The sequence below is a fragment of the Tiliqua scincoides genome, chromosome 6, assembly GCF_035046505.1.
Source record: "Tiliqua scincoides isolate rTilSci1 chromosome 6, rTilSci1.hap2, whole genome shotgun sequence".
NCBI lineage: Eukaryota > Metazoa > Chordata > Lepidosauria > Squamata > Scincidae > Tiliqua > Tiliqua scincoides.
In genome coordinates this window covers 27,362,359-27,377,920 of record NC_089826.1, presented here as the reverse complement: position 1 = coordinate 27,377,920, position 15,562 = coordinate 27,362,359, and the positions used below count along the sequence as shown (strand labels likewise).

The 15,562-nt window shown below is 44.1% G+C and overlaps 1 protein-coding gene and 1 pseudogene across 1 annotated transcript in view; both read left to right on the top strand.

Moving 5' to 3' along the window:
• The first annotated feature begins 471 nt into the window (after positions 1 to 471).
• Positions 472 to 591, top strand: LOC136656528 (5S ribosomal RNA; annotated as a pseudogene).
• A 9,158-nt stretch (positions 592 to 9,749) lies between these two features.
• The window catches only part of LOC136655607 (bifunctional heparan sulfate N-deacetylase/N-sulfotransferase 4), a 138,527-nt gene continuing 132,714 nt past the window's right edge, over positions 9,750 to 15,562 (top strand). The window contains exon 1 of the mRNA XM_066632185.1: positions 9,750 to 10,730. Within this exon, the coding sequence (XP_066488282.1) occupies positions 9,750 to 10,730 (981 nt within the window). The remainder of the gene's footprint in view (positions 10,731 to 15,562) is intronic.

The following is a 15,562-nucleotide window of genomic DNA, read 5'->3' as shown; positions in this document are numbered from 1 at the left end:
CCTTATGAATGATCCTTCCCTGACTTCAAGTTATATATTGTCAATTGCCAAGAACACCTTGTCAGCATCAACTTCTGCAAACGGAATCCAGGAAGCTGGGTTGCACTGTTTACCCCAAGCCTTTGAGGTTTGCTTCACAATTCCAGCTGAGAGAATCCAGCCCGCACTCCTGAGCTGAGCTGAGCTGAGCTGCCGATGAAGACTAATTCTGGGTCTTCCGTCTGACCACTTGCTTGCTTCAGAGTGTGTACGCCATGCCTAATCTTAAACCCCACCCTGCCCAGTTCCTGTCTTTGTGTCCAACCTGGACAAATTTAGGGCACAATCCTAACCAGGTCTACTCAGAAATAAGTCCTATTTTGTTCAGTGGGGCTTACTCTCAGGAAAGTGTGGTTAGGATTGCAGTCTAACTCTTCCATCCAGAGGCGTCGCTAGAGGGAGGGCGGTGCACTAAGTTTTGCAGAGAGCCTCCCTGACAGCAACTGTGACCCTGCACATGCCTGATCTTGTCTGATCTCGGAAGCTAAGCAGGGTCAGGCCTGGTTAGTACTTGGATGGGAGACCACCTGGGAATACCGGGTGCTGTAGGCTTATACCATAGTCTTTTGAGACTGAAGGTTGCCAACCATCCCTGCAGCGTGCAAGCAGCTCCTCCCCCTCCCCTCCGGAGCCATTCGCCTCCCACAACATGCAAGCTCCTCCCCTCCCCTTTGGAGCCATGTGGGCAGGGGTGGTGGAAACCGAGTCAAATGGCTCCCGAGGGGAGGGGAGGGGAGGAGCCGCCTGCATGCTGCAGGGAGGGTCTCTGCAAAACTTAGTGCACCGCCCCTCCTCTAGCGACACCTCTGCTTCCATCAGTATGGAGTAGGTAAAAAAAACTCCCACAACAGACCAATCTGAGAGCAAAAAATTCATACTTGGTGCCAACAGCAAGCAATTAGCCTTAGACAGATTTCAAGGGAAGGGGGGGAACTGTCCTTGCAATGCAATGGACACCAAATGCAATGGACACCATCACTCTCTTCACCCACCCACCCACCCTCCATTGCTGCCCCTGTCAAACTGCTGAATCCGTTTCCTATTTTGCTTGGTGCAGTGTGGCAATGAGGCTGCCCTGTGGAGGGAAAATTTCAGGGTCTCATTACTGCCCTCCTCATCCTCCAGATTTGCTGTGTTTCCTCTAAGCTGTGCCATACTGGTAGCTGGTGCTTGACTTTCCTTGTGCCTCCTCTTGTCCATCAGCTCTTGGCCTTCGGCTACCCATTGGGGGCTCAATCCTATCCAAATTTCCAGCGCTGATTCAGTTGCAATGCAGCCCTGAGCTAAGGGAACAACCTTTACCTTGAGGAGATCTCCATGACTGCCCCCTCCCCGAAAAATGCAGCCTGCACTCTGTTGGCATGGCTGCATCAATGATAGAAAGTTGGATAGGATTGAGCCCTGAGTCTCTGCAAGCAGGGACAGGACTAAGCCATTACCTTGTTTGTTTGTTTACTCATGACATCCATTTTTTTACCTTTCTGCCAAAGCGGTCAACAGTTTACATTGTATGATAATGGCTTCAGTCTGAGAATTACAGCACACTCTGCAACACACGTGCAAATACCCCCCCCCCCAAGACATCAGAACCATTCAGGGCAGCGATGGTACTTTGCTGTCGCTGCTCCGAATGGCTCCAACACCAAAGGGGAGGGACACTTACATGACATGTCACAGAGCGTCCCATACTTACCACTCCACCCCCCCCCAGCTCCGCTTCTGGTTAGTGCAGACGTAGCAATGAAACAGGTTTACCATTTGCAAACCCTTACTAAACATGAGAAGTGAACCATGGTTGCTTTGCAATTGGGGCTTTTGAAAAGCACAAGGAGTTCTTAAAAAGGCTACAGATTGCACAGCACAATGGCTGAAGCAGCTTGTCTTGCAAATGACTTCAACCACCACAAGTCCCTTCACTGTGGAGGTGAGACTGACAAGGATCTTTTTTTAAAAAAAAAAAGAAGTACATTATCTTCCCTCCAGAGGTGAAACTAACAAAGTATTTCCCTCTTGTCACTTTTGCCTCTATAGTCAAAGAATTTCTCAGAATTTGCAGTCAATGTGGGGTGGACTCTTGTCTGGCTGCCACTGCTCTTTGTAGTGAAACACACTGGCAGTTAGATGGGCAAAATACTGTGCAAGAAAGTAGGGCAGGGAAAACTGCTTTGGGGGGGGGAGAATGGGAAATAGGCATGAGCAGAAATTATTCATAAAGTCTTAAGAGCTTTTGTGAATGTCTAACATCATGAAGTGAAACAGTGGAAAATGTCATGGAAATCAAGGAACAAGTTCCAGATGCCTCTAATGAGCTGAGCTGAAATGTTTCCCCCTCCAACATCACACTCCATTTTCAACCTATAAGCTTTTAACACTTTTTATGGGGGCCATGGGACATGGACAAGCTTACCAGTGCCACCAGATTTTCCATTTTCAAGTTGCAAGCTTTCAACATTTTATGGGAGCCATGGGAACAATGACACACTTACCAGTGCTACCAGATTTTCCATTTTCAAGCTGCAAGGTTTCAACACTTTCTACGGGAGACATGGGAACATTTATCAGTTCCACCAGACAGACAAATATAATCAGCTATGTACTGCCACCATGAAGCCAAATCAGAATGGAAGCAATGCTTCTGTTGTTACTCTGTCTCTCATAGTTAAGAGTGATACTCAGCAACGGTGGGGACTGTGATCACCGTCACTTCTAAGATGATAAAACAAGTAAAAGGAGTCCTTTTGGTCCTCTCCATATTCGCCCTCACTTTGAGCTGAAAAAACTCACCGGTAAATGTCTGGCTCATGCACTACTTTCAGTGCATGTTTCTGGTTCCGACACACCCACAGCTGACATGGGACTTGCCCTTCAGCCATAAGCAACTCAAAAAGTGGTATCTTCTAATATAGATGAGTGGGTGGAAGGAATGCAGTTTTTCTCACACCAGGATCTAATTCAGTGCCAACGAGTTTAGAAAGAAAACAGTCAAACAACTCTGAAATTCCTCTATATGCTGCAGCTGTTGTAATTCCCAAAATAAAATTCATTCTGTTTGACATTGCTTGTTGTTGTCATAGTTTTCAGCAGCATTCAATTCTTCTATATTACTTTCCAACAAAGCACGGGCACAATCTAGGCAAAGTTAATCACTTTTGGATTCCATTGATTTTAATGGGAGGAATGTAAGCATATTCTTAACACGACCGTCAATATCAGTAGGATCCAAACATGCTTATCGTTGCCTAGTTCATGCTCTGCATTGCTCTGAATCTTACTGCCCAGTTCTGTCTCCCACTATTGGCACCAATGCAGTCGCACATTGCATCCAAGGGTGGGGGACCAATCAGCCAACAGGAGCAAAAAAATCATTTTTTGCTGACCTGCTTGGTCACCTAAGGGCCTTGCTGGCATATGCCAGCCTGATTTTGCTGGCATATATCCAAGGAGAAAGGCAGGGAGGCTTGGAAAGAGGGGATAAGATCTTGCACATTCTGATGCTGCCAAGATCCACTCCTCTCCTTTCCCACTCCTTGCCCTCCATGCCCACAAGATGCCTCTGCCACCAATTTACTGGTGCTGATGAAGGCCTCTATAGTAACTGCTTTGCACACCACACCACTGCCCATTTGTGGTAGTGGCCCAGAAGTGTGCGACAGTGGCCCAGCTTTCACTCCATGGGAAAACACCCCTGTGCTTCCGAACCGCAAGCTCTGGCATTGCAGGGAGGCCATAGGATTGGGCCTTTATTCTCATATATTCCAAATTATGAAAGGAAAGAGGGGAGGCAGTTAAAATACAAGCCTGCTGGTAAGACCTTTTCTCCTTATAGAAATAATGCCCTGAATAGTACCCATCATTTAATCAGAAAGCAACCTTTCTTTTTCACCAAATTATTATTTTCAAAGGTCAGGATCCTGGGGCTGGCATCATCAAGTGGAAAAGAAAGAATTGTGACAAAGATCCAAAGAGAGAAAGCTATAGTCTTCCACTTCGGTGATCTTGCTCACCTGTGCTACAGACCAAGGTATTTTGTAAGTATCAAAACAATTGTTTGGTAAGACTTATTGGCACTTAAATTATATGGTTTTACCATTAAAGCCTAAAACAGGTATATTACCTGTTGCTTAAGATCGCCGTGACCTCTCGGGTTGATTGCAGATCCATTTGTTTTATAAGCTGACCAGGTGGATAAACAGGACACTAATTCTTGTATGGGAAACACAGGAATATATTGCCCTCTAGTGTTGATAAAAATATAGATATGCTTGTGAGTGTTGATCCAAATATATCTGGTGTGATAGGCAACATTCTGTATTTCTGATGATAGCAGAAATGGAAATGGCTTTTTTGTTTTTCTGCTGTAAGGACCACTTATTGATTTATTTAGGCCTAGTGCATATCCCTAATGAGATTGTAAACCCCAAGAGATAGGTGTGATTTGATAAACTCAAAAGAGTTGCATTGCAGTGATTCATCAGTGTCACCCGAACGCCTAAACTGAAATGCAGCCTTGTAGAGAATTTCTCTTGATTTGATTTTATCTGTTTGATATACCTTTAATTGCAGCGCTATCAGTTTAAAATGCTACAAAAACCATCTGAAACATTAAAGCTCAGCAAGCCATCTATGAACAGTTTGGAATGAGCAAGATGATGATGCTAGCAGCCAATCGGTTACTGACAGTACTAATGTCAGTAGTACAAGTGATAGCGGCATAAGACTGATTCTGTCTCCTTGCTATCATGCTTTCATATGGTATGATCACTTAGTATTTTTCCCCAGTCCTAGATTCCAGAATTTTTTTTTGTTTCTCTGTTATTGAAGCTGGTGTCACATTCTTATCCATTAATTCCTCACCTGCTAAATTGAAGCACCAGCAATCTGTCTCATCACAGAAATGAATGGAATGAGTAGCCCAAACCTAACTAACTTTCTGCACTGCAACATAACAATGCTGGAAAGGCCTCCACTATATCCAGCTCAAGAAGAGAGGCTACAGGAGGTCACCCCAAGGTAAGGGGACATTTGCCCTCTTGCCCCAGAGAAAGCCCCAGTAGCTGCTATGGGGCTACTTGAATCTAGGCCAGCAAAATAGCTGGCACAAGTCCAAGCAGGCCCATGTCAGGAAATCCGCCTGCATTCCATGAGTATCAGATTGTGCCATAAGAGTGTGTAGAATTATACAAATTCTATGTAGGATATAAATATGAAAAAATATTAACGGGTGCTCCATACCGATATGCATTTATATTAATTTAAATGCCATGTTTAGGGAAAAACAAATATTATTACAATGATAATGGCCACAGTCCAATCACACTAGACATGGCAGAGTAGCTGAGTAGGTTTTGTACATAGGACACTGAAAGTTGCACCAGGCCCAGGCCAAGTTGAAGTCTCCCCTGAAGTCACCAGATGTTTCACCCCAGTGTGCCGTGGCACAAACAGTTATATACTGTAGCAGCGAAGTCCAAGCTTATGACATTAGGTAACCTTCTATAAATCACAGACACTAGATTCATTCCACTGAAATTGCATTCCACCAATCTATGTGCATGGCTCCTTTCAAAGCGCAGGAGGACAGGTCTCTGCAGAATATATAACGTAGATATCTATAAGGTGAGAAATTTCTGCAAATAAATAAAGTGTAAATTATCTTCTTGCCTTATCGCTGAGTCGTTGATCAAGGCTGATCAGGGCACATCGCGGTAGCTAGGAGAAGAGCAAATGAGAGCAAGAGGACAATGCAGAGATAATTAGGACAATTAGTCTCCAGGGCAACCCCTCCAGGGCAAGCTGCAGCCAAAGTTAACCTTTTCACGCCTCCTGAGAAAAATGTAAGCCATGGCTCAAAGATTCCATTTAAATCAAGCAACCCTCATTCTTTTTGGCAGGATTACACCTGACCCTTCTGCACCTTTGTTACATTTTGCAAATGTTTGCCAGAGGTCTGGTTTTCTAAACACCAGGATTTAATCCTCATTTCCTTTTGAAACAAAGTCTGAGGCTACCGTTCAGTGCAGCATTACTTAAGAATAACACCCATGGAAAGCAATGGAGTCTACTTCTGAGTAAATCATGATGCAACTATGTGAAACTGCACTTGTTCATGCTCATTCCTTGCTGCTTGTCTCTGCTGTGATTTGAATTGCACACTCCCAGTTATGTGCTATATACTCTATGTAGAGCCTCTGGCTTAATACACCATGCACCTTAAAGAAGGATTTGATTAATGGTACTACTGGTATGTTGCTTACAGTGCGCTTACTCTGATAGTCTTTACAAAAAGGTTGTGAAGACCAGAATTTATAAAGTTAGTGAATAAAATTGTGTCTTATGATCTTTTACTATATTTCTAATAAATTGGAGACTGTACAGTTCTTAGGTAACAATTACGGTAGGTTATTTTTCAGGATCTAGCCTCAGTAAAATCAGACTATAGTCAGACACGCCCCTAAGTTTACCCCCCCACACACACACACTTATCCAAGAGTCATAGAAAATTCCATGATTTTTGGCTCAAAACCTGCCCTCATCTTATCTGTGAGATCGACTTATACTTGAGTGTCTGCAGGTGCTTTTATGATAGGATTTTAGCAACCTGATCCATACCATGGGGCATGCCGGCAAAAGGTTTTGTGGTTCTATGATCCCAGAGCATGATTTGAAGGCCCACGATACATAATATTGCCAAGCAGGTCTAGTTGTCATCTGTGCTTAGATGAGTGGCTCCCTACGAACCTCATGAAAGCCCCCTTGAGTCCAACAGGCAAGAAATGTGAGATACAAATAAAGAAATAAATATTCTAAGCAAGTAACAAGTAATTGTCCCACTTCCTCATGTTGTAAAAGGATACCGGCCTCCACTGATCCTAGAGATAAGATAGCAATTAAAAGTTCAATCCTATCCCTCACCATGGTATGTATGTAGGCACATCATGAAAGAATGTACTTCATGCTACAGTGTGTGTGTGTGTGTGGGGGGGGGGGTGATCAGGAGGCCCTATGGGTCTCCTGAGACTTATACCAGCTATATAGTTGGCAAAAGTCCTAGGAAAGTCAGGGGCGGGGCAGGACAAAAAGTGGGAGGTAGAATCCAGCACACAACCGTTGCCAAATCCACCCCTCCCTCCCCCAACCTTTCCCTAGTTCCTTTTCAAAATGCCCCATTGCTCTTCCTTACATAAGAACATAAGAACAGCCCCACTGGATCAGGCCATAGGCCCATCTAGTCCAGCTTCCTGTATCTCACAGCGGCCCACCAAATGCCCCAGGGAGCACACCAGATAACAAGAGACCTCATCCTGGTTCCCTCCCCTGTATCTGGCATTCTGACTTAACCCATTTCTAAAATCAGGAGGTTGCGCATACACATCATGGCTTGTACCCCATAATGGATTTTTCCTCCAGAAACTTGTCCAATCCCCTTTTAAAGGCATCTAGGCTAGACGCCAGCACCACATCCTGTGGCAAGGAGTTCCACAGACCGACTACACGCTGAATAAAGAAATATTTTCTTTTGTCTGTCCTAACCCGCCCAACACTCAATTTTAGTGGATGTTCCCTGGTTCTGGTATTATGTGAGAGCGTAAAGAGCATCTCCCTATTCACTCTGTCCATTCCCTGCATAATTTTGTATGTCTCAATCATGTCCCCCCTCAAGCGTCTCTTTTCTAGGCTGAAGAGGCCCAAACGCCGTAGCCTTTCCTCATAAGGAAGGTGCCCCAGCCCCGTAATCATCTTAGTCACTCTCTTTTGCACCTTTTCCATTTCCACTATGTCTTTTTTGAGATGCGGCGACCAGAACTGGACACAATACTCCAGGTGTAGCCTTACCATAGATTTGTACAATGGCATTATAATACTAGCCGTTTTGTTCTCAATACCCTTCCTAATGATCCCAAGCATAGAATTGGCCTTCTTCACTGCCGCCGCACATTGGGTCGACACTTTCATCGACCTGTCCACCACTACCCCATCTCTCTCTCCTGATCTGTCACAGACAGCTCAGAACCCATCAGCCTATATCTAAAGTTTTGATTTTTTGCCCCAATGTGCAATCTTTACACTTACTGACATTGAAGCGCATCTGCCATTTTGCTGCCCATTCTGCCAGTCTGGAGAGATCCTTCTGGAGCTCCTCACAATCACTTCTGGTCTTTACCACTCGGAAAAGTTTGGTGTCGTCTGCAAACTTAGCCACTTCACTGCTCAACCCTGTCTCCAGGTCATTTATGAAGAGGTTGAAAAGCACCGGTCCCAGGACAGATCCTTGGGGCACACCTTCCTGCCTAGAGCCCACCCCCTCTGCCAACTTACCAGGGCAGGGGAGTCTCCTAGATCTACTGCTGTGTGCACCATGTTGCTCACCATTTTCTGCAGCCATCTGATAGCACGTGACAGTGACCTGGCCACCCAAAAGCATCTTTAAGAACATAAGAAGAGCCCCGCTGGATCAGGCCAAAGGCCCATCTAGTCCAGCTTCCTGCATCTCACAGTGGCCCACCAAATGCCCCAGAGAGTACACAAGACAACAGACACAACCTGCCTCCAGTGCCTTCCCCTGCATCTGGCAATCAGAGGCAGCTTGCCTCTAAAACCAACATCTTACACATACCTACTATGACTTGTAACCTGTAATGAACTTTTCTTTGCCAGAACACTTTTTCTTTCTTTCTTTCTTTCTTTCTTTCTTTCTTTCTTTCTTTCTTTCTTTCTTTCTTTCTTTCTTTCTTTCTTTCTTTCTTTCTTTCTTTGCCAGAAAGTTAGCACAGGGCAACCATAGTATTGTGGCTGACTGACCATTAGACTATTAAACAAGGTGAGAATAGTCCCACACTCCTGTGATTAAGAATCATATGGATTTTTAAAAAACATGATATTGGAAATGTAAACTGTCTTTTTCAGACAGATTAGTTATTAAATATTTTGTATTGCCTTCTAGATATTTTTTTTTCATTCAATCTGTAATAAAAATGACCTTTTGAAAGGAATAATAGAAATCTTAAATAACTGACCCAAGTTACATTTTTAGAATACTTGGTTATGATTTACCTTAACCTATGTTTTCTCTTTGTTTTTATTCAAAATTTGTTTCATTTCAAAATTGCACACAATTTTGCACATAATCAAGGTGAAGGTGTGTTAGCATTAATTGTGCTTCTATTTAGCATGACACATATAGGGCTTTAATTAATATCACAAGTATATCACAGGTATATTACAAATTTTGGGTTACAACAGGTAAAGGATAAGTATTTTTTCACGCATCCTTTATATTACGAAGGCATCCTACTGCTGTCCTCCACAAAAGAATCAATACCACTTCCATGCTTTGGATGTTTTTTTTTTTTTTTTTTATAGAAGTGACTAGCTTATTTAATTAACACATTTTAATTGCTGTATGGATTTTCTTAACCTACTCTAATTTCTCACTTTGTTGCAGATAATGTTACGTGTCTCTTCCATTGATTATTGGCAACCGGTACATTCCGAGAAGACTGTCTCCAGTATAGATTGCCAGCTCCTTGGACTTGCAGCTGTACGAGTTTCATAGCCTTGCCTACCCCTTTATAAATGCATTGCAATGGTCACATGAACATTTGGAGAATGGTACTGCTACCATCTCTTGGTCTGTTTATAATGACACTTTAGAAGGAAAAAGCCAACTGCAAAACCACAAACGCACACTTGTAAGTGCTGCAAAAAAAAAAATGAATCTGATTGTGAAACTTCGGAGAAGTTTCCGAACATTAGTAATTCTCTTAGCCACCTTCTGCTTAGTAAGTATAGTTGTTTCGGCCTATTACTTGTATACAGGTCACAAGGAGGAAATTACTCTTGTTGATACCACAGGAGGTGTGCAGTGCGAAGACCTTAAACTTTTACCTTACAGGTCCATGGAACTGAAAATGGCAAAGCCGATAGATCCATCTAGAACAGACCCCACAGTGCTGCTGTTTGTTGAAAGCCAATACTCTCAGCTTGGTCAAGACATCATAGCCATCTTGGAATCGAGTAGCTTTCGGTATCAGATGGTGATTGCATCTGGAAAAGGAGATATCCCTCCCTTGGCAGATAATGGCAAAGGGAAATATATTCTTGTGATATACGAAAATATTTTAAAGTACACCTCTATGGATTCATGGAACAGAGAGCTTCTGGAAAAATACTGTGTGGAATACAGTGTTAGCATAATTGGTTTTCATAAAGCCAATGAGAACAGCTTGTCGAGCACTAGACTCAAAGGATTTCCATTGCATCTTTATAATAATGTAGCTCTGCAAGACTGCTTAGTAAACCCACAGTCTCCTCTACTGCACATTACCAAAGCCCCAAGGGTTGAGAGAGGCCCATTACCTGGCGAAGACTGGACCGTTTTCCAATATAACCACTCCACTTACCAACCAGTGCTTTTAACAGAATTTCAGGCTTCCAAGCCGTTCCCTCCATCACTGCCTAAGGTATCTCTCTATGCTACAGTGATACAGGACTTGGGACTCCACGATGGGATTCAAAGAGTCCTGTTTGGAAACAATTTGAACTTTTGGCTGCACAAGCTCATTTTTATAGACGCCATCTCCTTCTTGTCAGGAAAGAGGCTCACATTGTCCTTGGACAGATATATTCTTGTTGACATTGATGACATCTTTGTTGGGAAGGAAGGGACAAGGATGAACATAAAAGATGTGAAGGTAAGATGAGAATTAATGGTGAGGTCTCCTCTCTGTGATATATTTCTGACACATAAAGCACCATAGGTCTAGGGAGTTCTCTCAGCATTGTGTTATTCTGCATTTTGCAAACACCAGCTAGCTCTGTAAATTTCTGAACCAAGGGGCTAGTTGTTTTTTTTTTGTTCAAATTCATTACATGTTTTATCCCATCCTTCCTCCAAAGTTCTCAGAGTGGAGTACATGGTGTTTCAGAACACCACGTTTATCCTCGTAACAGCTTTTGGTCCAGGGTCACCCACTGAACTCCCTGGCTGAATGAGAATCCAGTCTCCCTGTCCATGTCTGACATTTTATTCTCACCTTCACACCAGCCATTCTTAATCCTTTTTTTTTTTGGGGGGGGGCACATCTTGGGAGATCTTCTCAGGTTTCAGAAGGCCCCCTGTTAAACAAGGATACAACATAAAAAAAAACAAAAAACATAAATTCATTATTTTTTATTTCTTTCTGTGCCCCAAATATGCCAGGGCATCTGATGGGGGCCATATGGCTCCTGTTGAGAATGGCTGCTCTACACCACGTTGGCTATAGCGCTGAAACTTACAGTATTTGACTGCATGTGTATTCAGATTTAGATTTGCTTCTGGAACTCATTTAGGGTAGGTATGGAAGGGGGGAAAATTGATAAAGCAATGAAAGGCCCATCAGACCTGCAGTGGTATGCTTACAAAATCAGAATAGCACCTGATTTGCAAGGTGCGGGGGTATTAACTTAGAATTAGTGAGTGAACCAGCAGCCCACATGATGGGAAAAAAGAGGACTGAACCCAGTGACCTCTTAGCATAGCCAACCCCAATACCCCAGTGAGCCATCAGAAGAAGTAGCTAGACATCAAGGGTTGTATTTATTTATAGAGTTTGCCTCCTGCTAAGACATAATTGTTAACATTAAAGGAAATAATTATGACTGTTGTTCTGAGGGATCATTGAAGAAGAGGCTGGGCAATCCTTAGATAAAATCTGGAGAGTAAGGTAAATTACAGCTCAATCCTAACTTGAGCTGGAACAGGCAGGCTGGCAGGCCTGCGCTGTATCCAGGGCAAGTTTCTGGCTGTCTGAGACTCAGCCCGAGGAAAGGGGAAACTTTTTCCCTTACCCTGGGGAGAGCTGCAGCAGTCCCAACAGGTCTCAAATCTGCACCACCTAATGAGGTGGCGCAAATCCAAGCAGCCCTGGACTGCTCCAGGATGTCCGGGAACAGCATAAGGATCCAGCATAACTGCTGGATCCTGGCTCTGCCTCCTGGTCCCCACTCCCCTGCCCCCAGGAATGCCTGTAATCCACCCTCCCCTCCCCTGAAATGCCTCCCTTCCCACACTCCCCATGCCTCCCCAAACTCAGCAAACACATACTTACTGGGCCCAGGGCTCACATCAACACAGGGAGGCCAACACACGTCTGTGCATCAGCCTATCTTCCCTCAGAGTGGCGCAAAAGTGCTTGACGGCACTTTTGCCACACTCCTGGGCCGGCTCAAGGGACTTACGTTGGCCCAAGGGCATTTCAGGATTGCGACCTTAGTAGCACTAGCATGGTACCTTATTCAATCTTCCCTTGGAGTTGTCTGAATGTATCTAAATATCTGGTGGATTATCATGAAGGGAGCAAATATCAAAGCTATATCCCTTTTTCAGTCTCCATCTTGTAAATGATAAAATGATTATTAAACCTATTAACCCTATTAATGAACCCTGTATCCTGTTACTAACCCTATACCCTGGGCTTCTTTCTTAAATTTCTTTTACATAATGTGAATCTTTGCTGGTTTCTTGAAGGAATAACTGGAATTCCAGTTTAGTTGCCCACTTGTTTCCTCCACAAAGGTCCACCTAAGGCTCTTTATTAAAGTTAAATGTAACTATCTGTAAAAATCAGTTATTTCACCAGACAGTGTGTTAACTGTGGGATACAAGGATCCAGAAGGATCTCTCCAGACTGGCAGAATGGGCAGCAAAATGGCAGATGCTTTTCAATATAAGTAAGTGTAAAGTAATGCACATTGGGGCAAAAAAATCAAAACTTCACATATAGGCTAATGGGTTCTGAGCTGTCTGTGACAGATCAGGAGAGAGATCTTGGGGTGGTGGTGGACAAGTCGATGAAGTGTTGACCCAATGTGTGGCAGCAGAGAAGAAGGCCAATTCCATGCTTGGGATCATTAGAAAAGGCATTGAGAATAAGATGGCTAATATTATAATGCCGTTGTACAAATCTATGGTAAGGCCATACCTGGAGTATTGTGTCCAGTTCTGGTCACCACATCTCAAAAAGGACATAGTGGAAATGGAAAAGGTGCAAAAGAGAGCGACTAAGATGATTACTGGGCTGGGGCACCTTCCTTATGAGGAAAGGCTACAGCATTGGGCTCTTCAGTCTAGAAAAGAGGTGCCTGAGGGGGGACATGATTGAGACATACAAAATTATGCACAGGAAGGATACAGTGGATACAGAGATGCTCTTTACACTCTCACATAACACCAGAACCAGGGGACATCCACTAAAATTGAGTGTTGGGAGGGTTAGGACAAACAAAAGAAAATATTTCTTTACTCAGTGTGTAGTTGGTCTGCATAACTCCTTGCCACAGGATATGGTGATGGCATCTGGCCTAGACACCTTTAAAAGAGAACTGGACAAATTTCTGGAAGAAAAATCCATCATGGGTTACAAGCCATGATGTGTATGTGCAACCTCCTGATTTTAGAAATGGGTTATGTCAGAATGCCAGATGCAAGGGAGGGCACCAGGATGCAGATCTCTTGCTGTCTTGTGCTCTCTGGGGCATTTGGTGGGCCGCTGTGAGATACAGGAAGCTGGACTAGAGGGGCCTGTGGTCTGATCCAGCGGGGCTGTTCTTTTGCTCCTACAAAGATGAAAATTCCATGGAATGTCTCAGATACCATTTTTAAGAATTGTAGAGATACATCAGATTCCTATTTGGATACACTGCCAAATGCAAATGTCGTCCTTTGTTCTCAGTGGAATGTCCACCTGGATGCATATTCTCTTTCTTACAGCCCAATCCAGCCCAATTCAAACCACATGCAGCTATGCAAGCATGAGCTATGCTTCATCCCACAGGGGATTTTGGGCTGCTAGAATCCTCCTTGGGGTAAGTAATACCCCAGTAATAGACTCAGCCTGCCCTGCACCCAGGGGAAAAGGTCCGCAATGGCATCCTTCCGTGCGATGCCCCCCCCCCACACACACACACTCACCAAGCACAATGGAGCTTCACACAACATTAAGACTGACTGGGGAAGTGTTCTGAGGTTTCCCCACAGTCTTAAACTGTAGTTCTGGAAAACCAGAAGTACAGTTTCCGATTTTGTCAGGTTGCTCAGTAAGGCTTCCAGTGCGGGCTTCCTAGCATTGTGCGGGTTCAGCGCCCCGGACATTCGCCCCATTCACCCAATGCTAGGCCCACCTCTGAGACATCTGTCACCTTGCTCCAGGCTAAGGCCCAGAAGCCATAAAAGGCCAACCCTGACCTACACCAGCAATATTATTGCTGCATGTCCATGTTGATCCATGCAACTAGATCAGGCCCGGGAAGGGGGTTGGTTCATGGCACATGTCAGTGGCACTGACCCCACCCCCACCTGGGCCCAATTTTTGCCCACCCAGCCACAGCCCCATTCTGCACTCCCCCACCACGTTCAATCCGCCTCCCCTCTCCCGCACTGTACTTACCTGCTCTGGAGGACATCCCAACCGTGACAACCACCTGTGACAGAGAGAAAGCGCCAGCCTTCACACCAGCGTACCTGGGCCTTGCACTGTCAGGAAGCACTTAACAGCACTTTTGCAACAGCACACACAAGCAGAATGCACATTCCACCTGCACAGGCCCTGGATCAAGCCAGTAATCCCCTACTAGCTTTCACAAGAGTTTGTACTTCCAGCTCCCATGTTTTCCCCAAACTGGAATTCAATCAGATAGAACTGTACATACGATAGGTTTGGAATGATTGTTCATACCAACAGAATTGCAACAACTTCACTAGAAATCAAACCTTCTCGATGACTGTGGTACCCTAGTAATTCCCACTGCTTTCAGTGAGCTTTATTTACTTGTATAAATAGGATTGCAGACATAGTATCCAGTCCTTCCAGTTAATGCTCCATATTAGCTTATGGGGTTCAAAACGGTTGGCATTTTGCAGTGGCCTCACTAGGGTTTGCATCACCCAATGCAAGCAGCCAGCACATCACCCCTATGATGGACCTCCTTCAATGCAGTGGGCAGGGCAACATCCTGGGTGGTGCATGTGGTAATGTCCCACCCCTACTGGATTTTTTTTGGCTGTAACTTTTGATAGAATAGAGATATTTCAACAGGGTTTGTTTCATTGCATTTTGCTGTAAATTACGCAATGAACGGTATATAACATGAGGGTATTATTCAAAAATACCAAGATTTAAAAAATTTTGACCAGTAGCGGTATCACTTGCCCACGCACGTCACCCAAATGTATCAAATGTATTGATACTGCATTTGGGAAGACTGTGCATATTCTAGAAAGTAATCAGGCAGGTACTTAACTGTTGAATTGTTAGATAAATAATTTGCATGGCTTTCATTTGTAGAAAACCATGAACTGTATATTCCGGGCATTAGTCTGCTAGATGCCAAATTATAGTGTGTAAAGATTGTCTTAAATCAACCACCTTGTTGTTCAGGAATTCTTACTGGTAATCATGATACATTTGATAACTAGTATGGAGCTAAGGCTGGAGCCAAAGATGTGAAGTGCAAAGAACAAATGCCTAGGAGATGTGGTCACAGC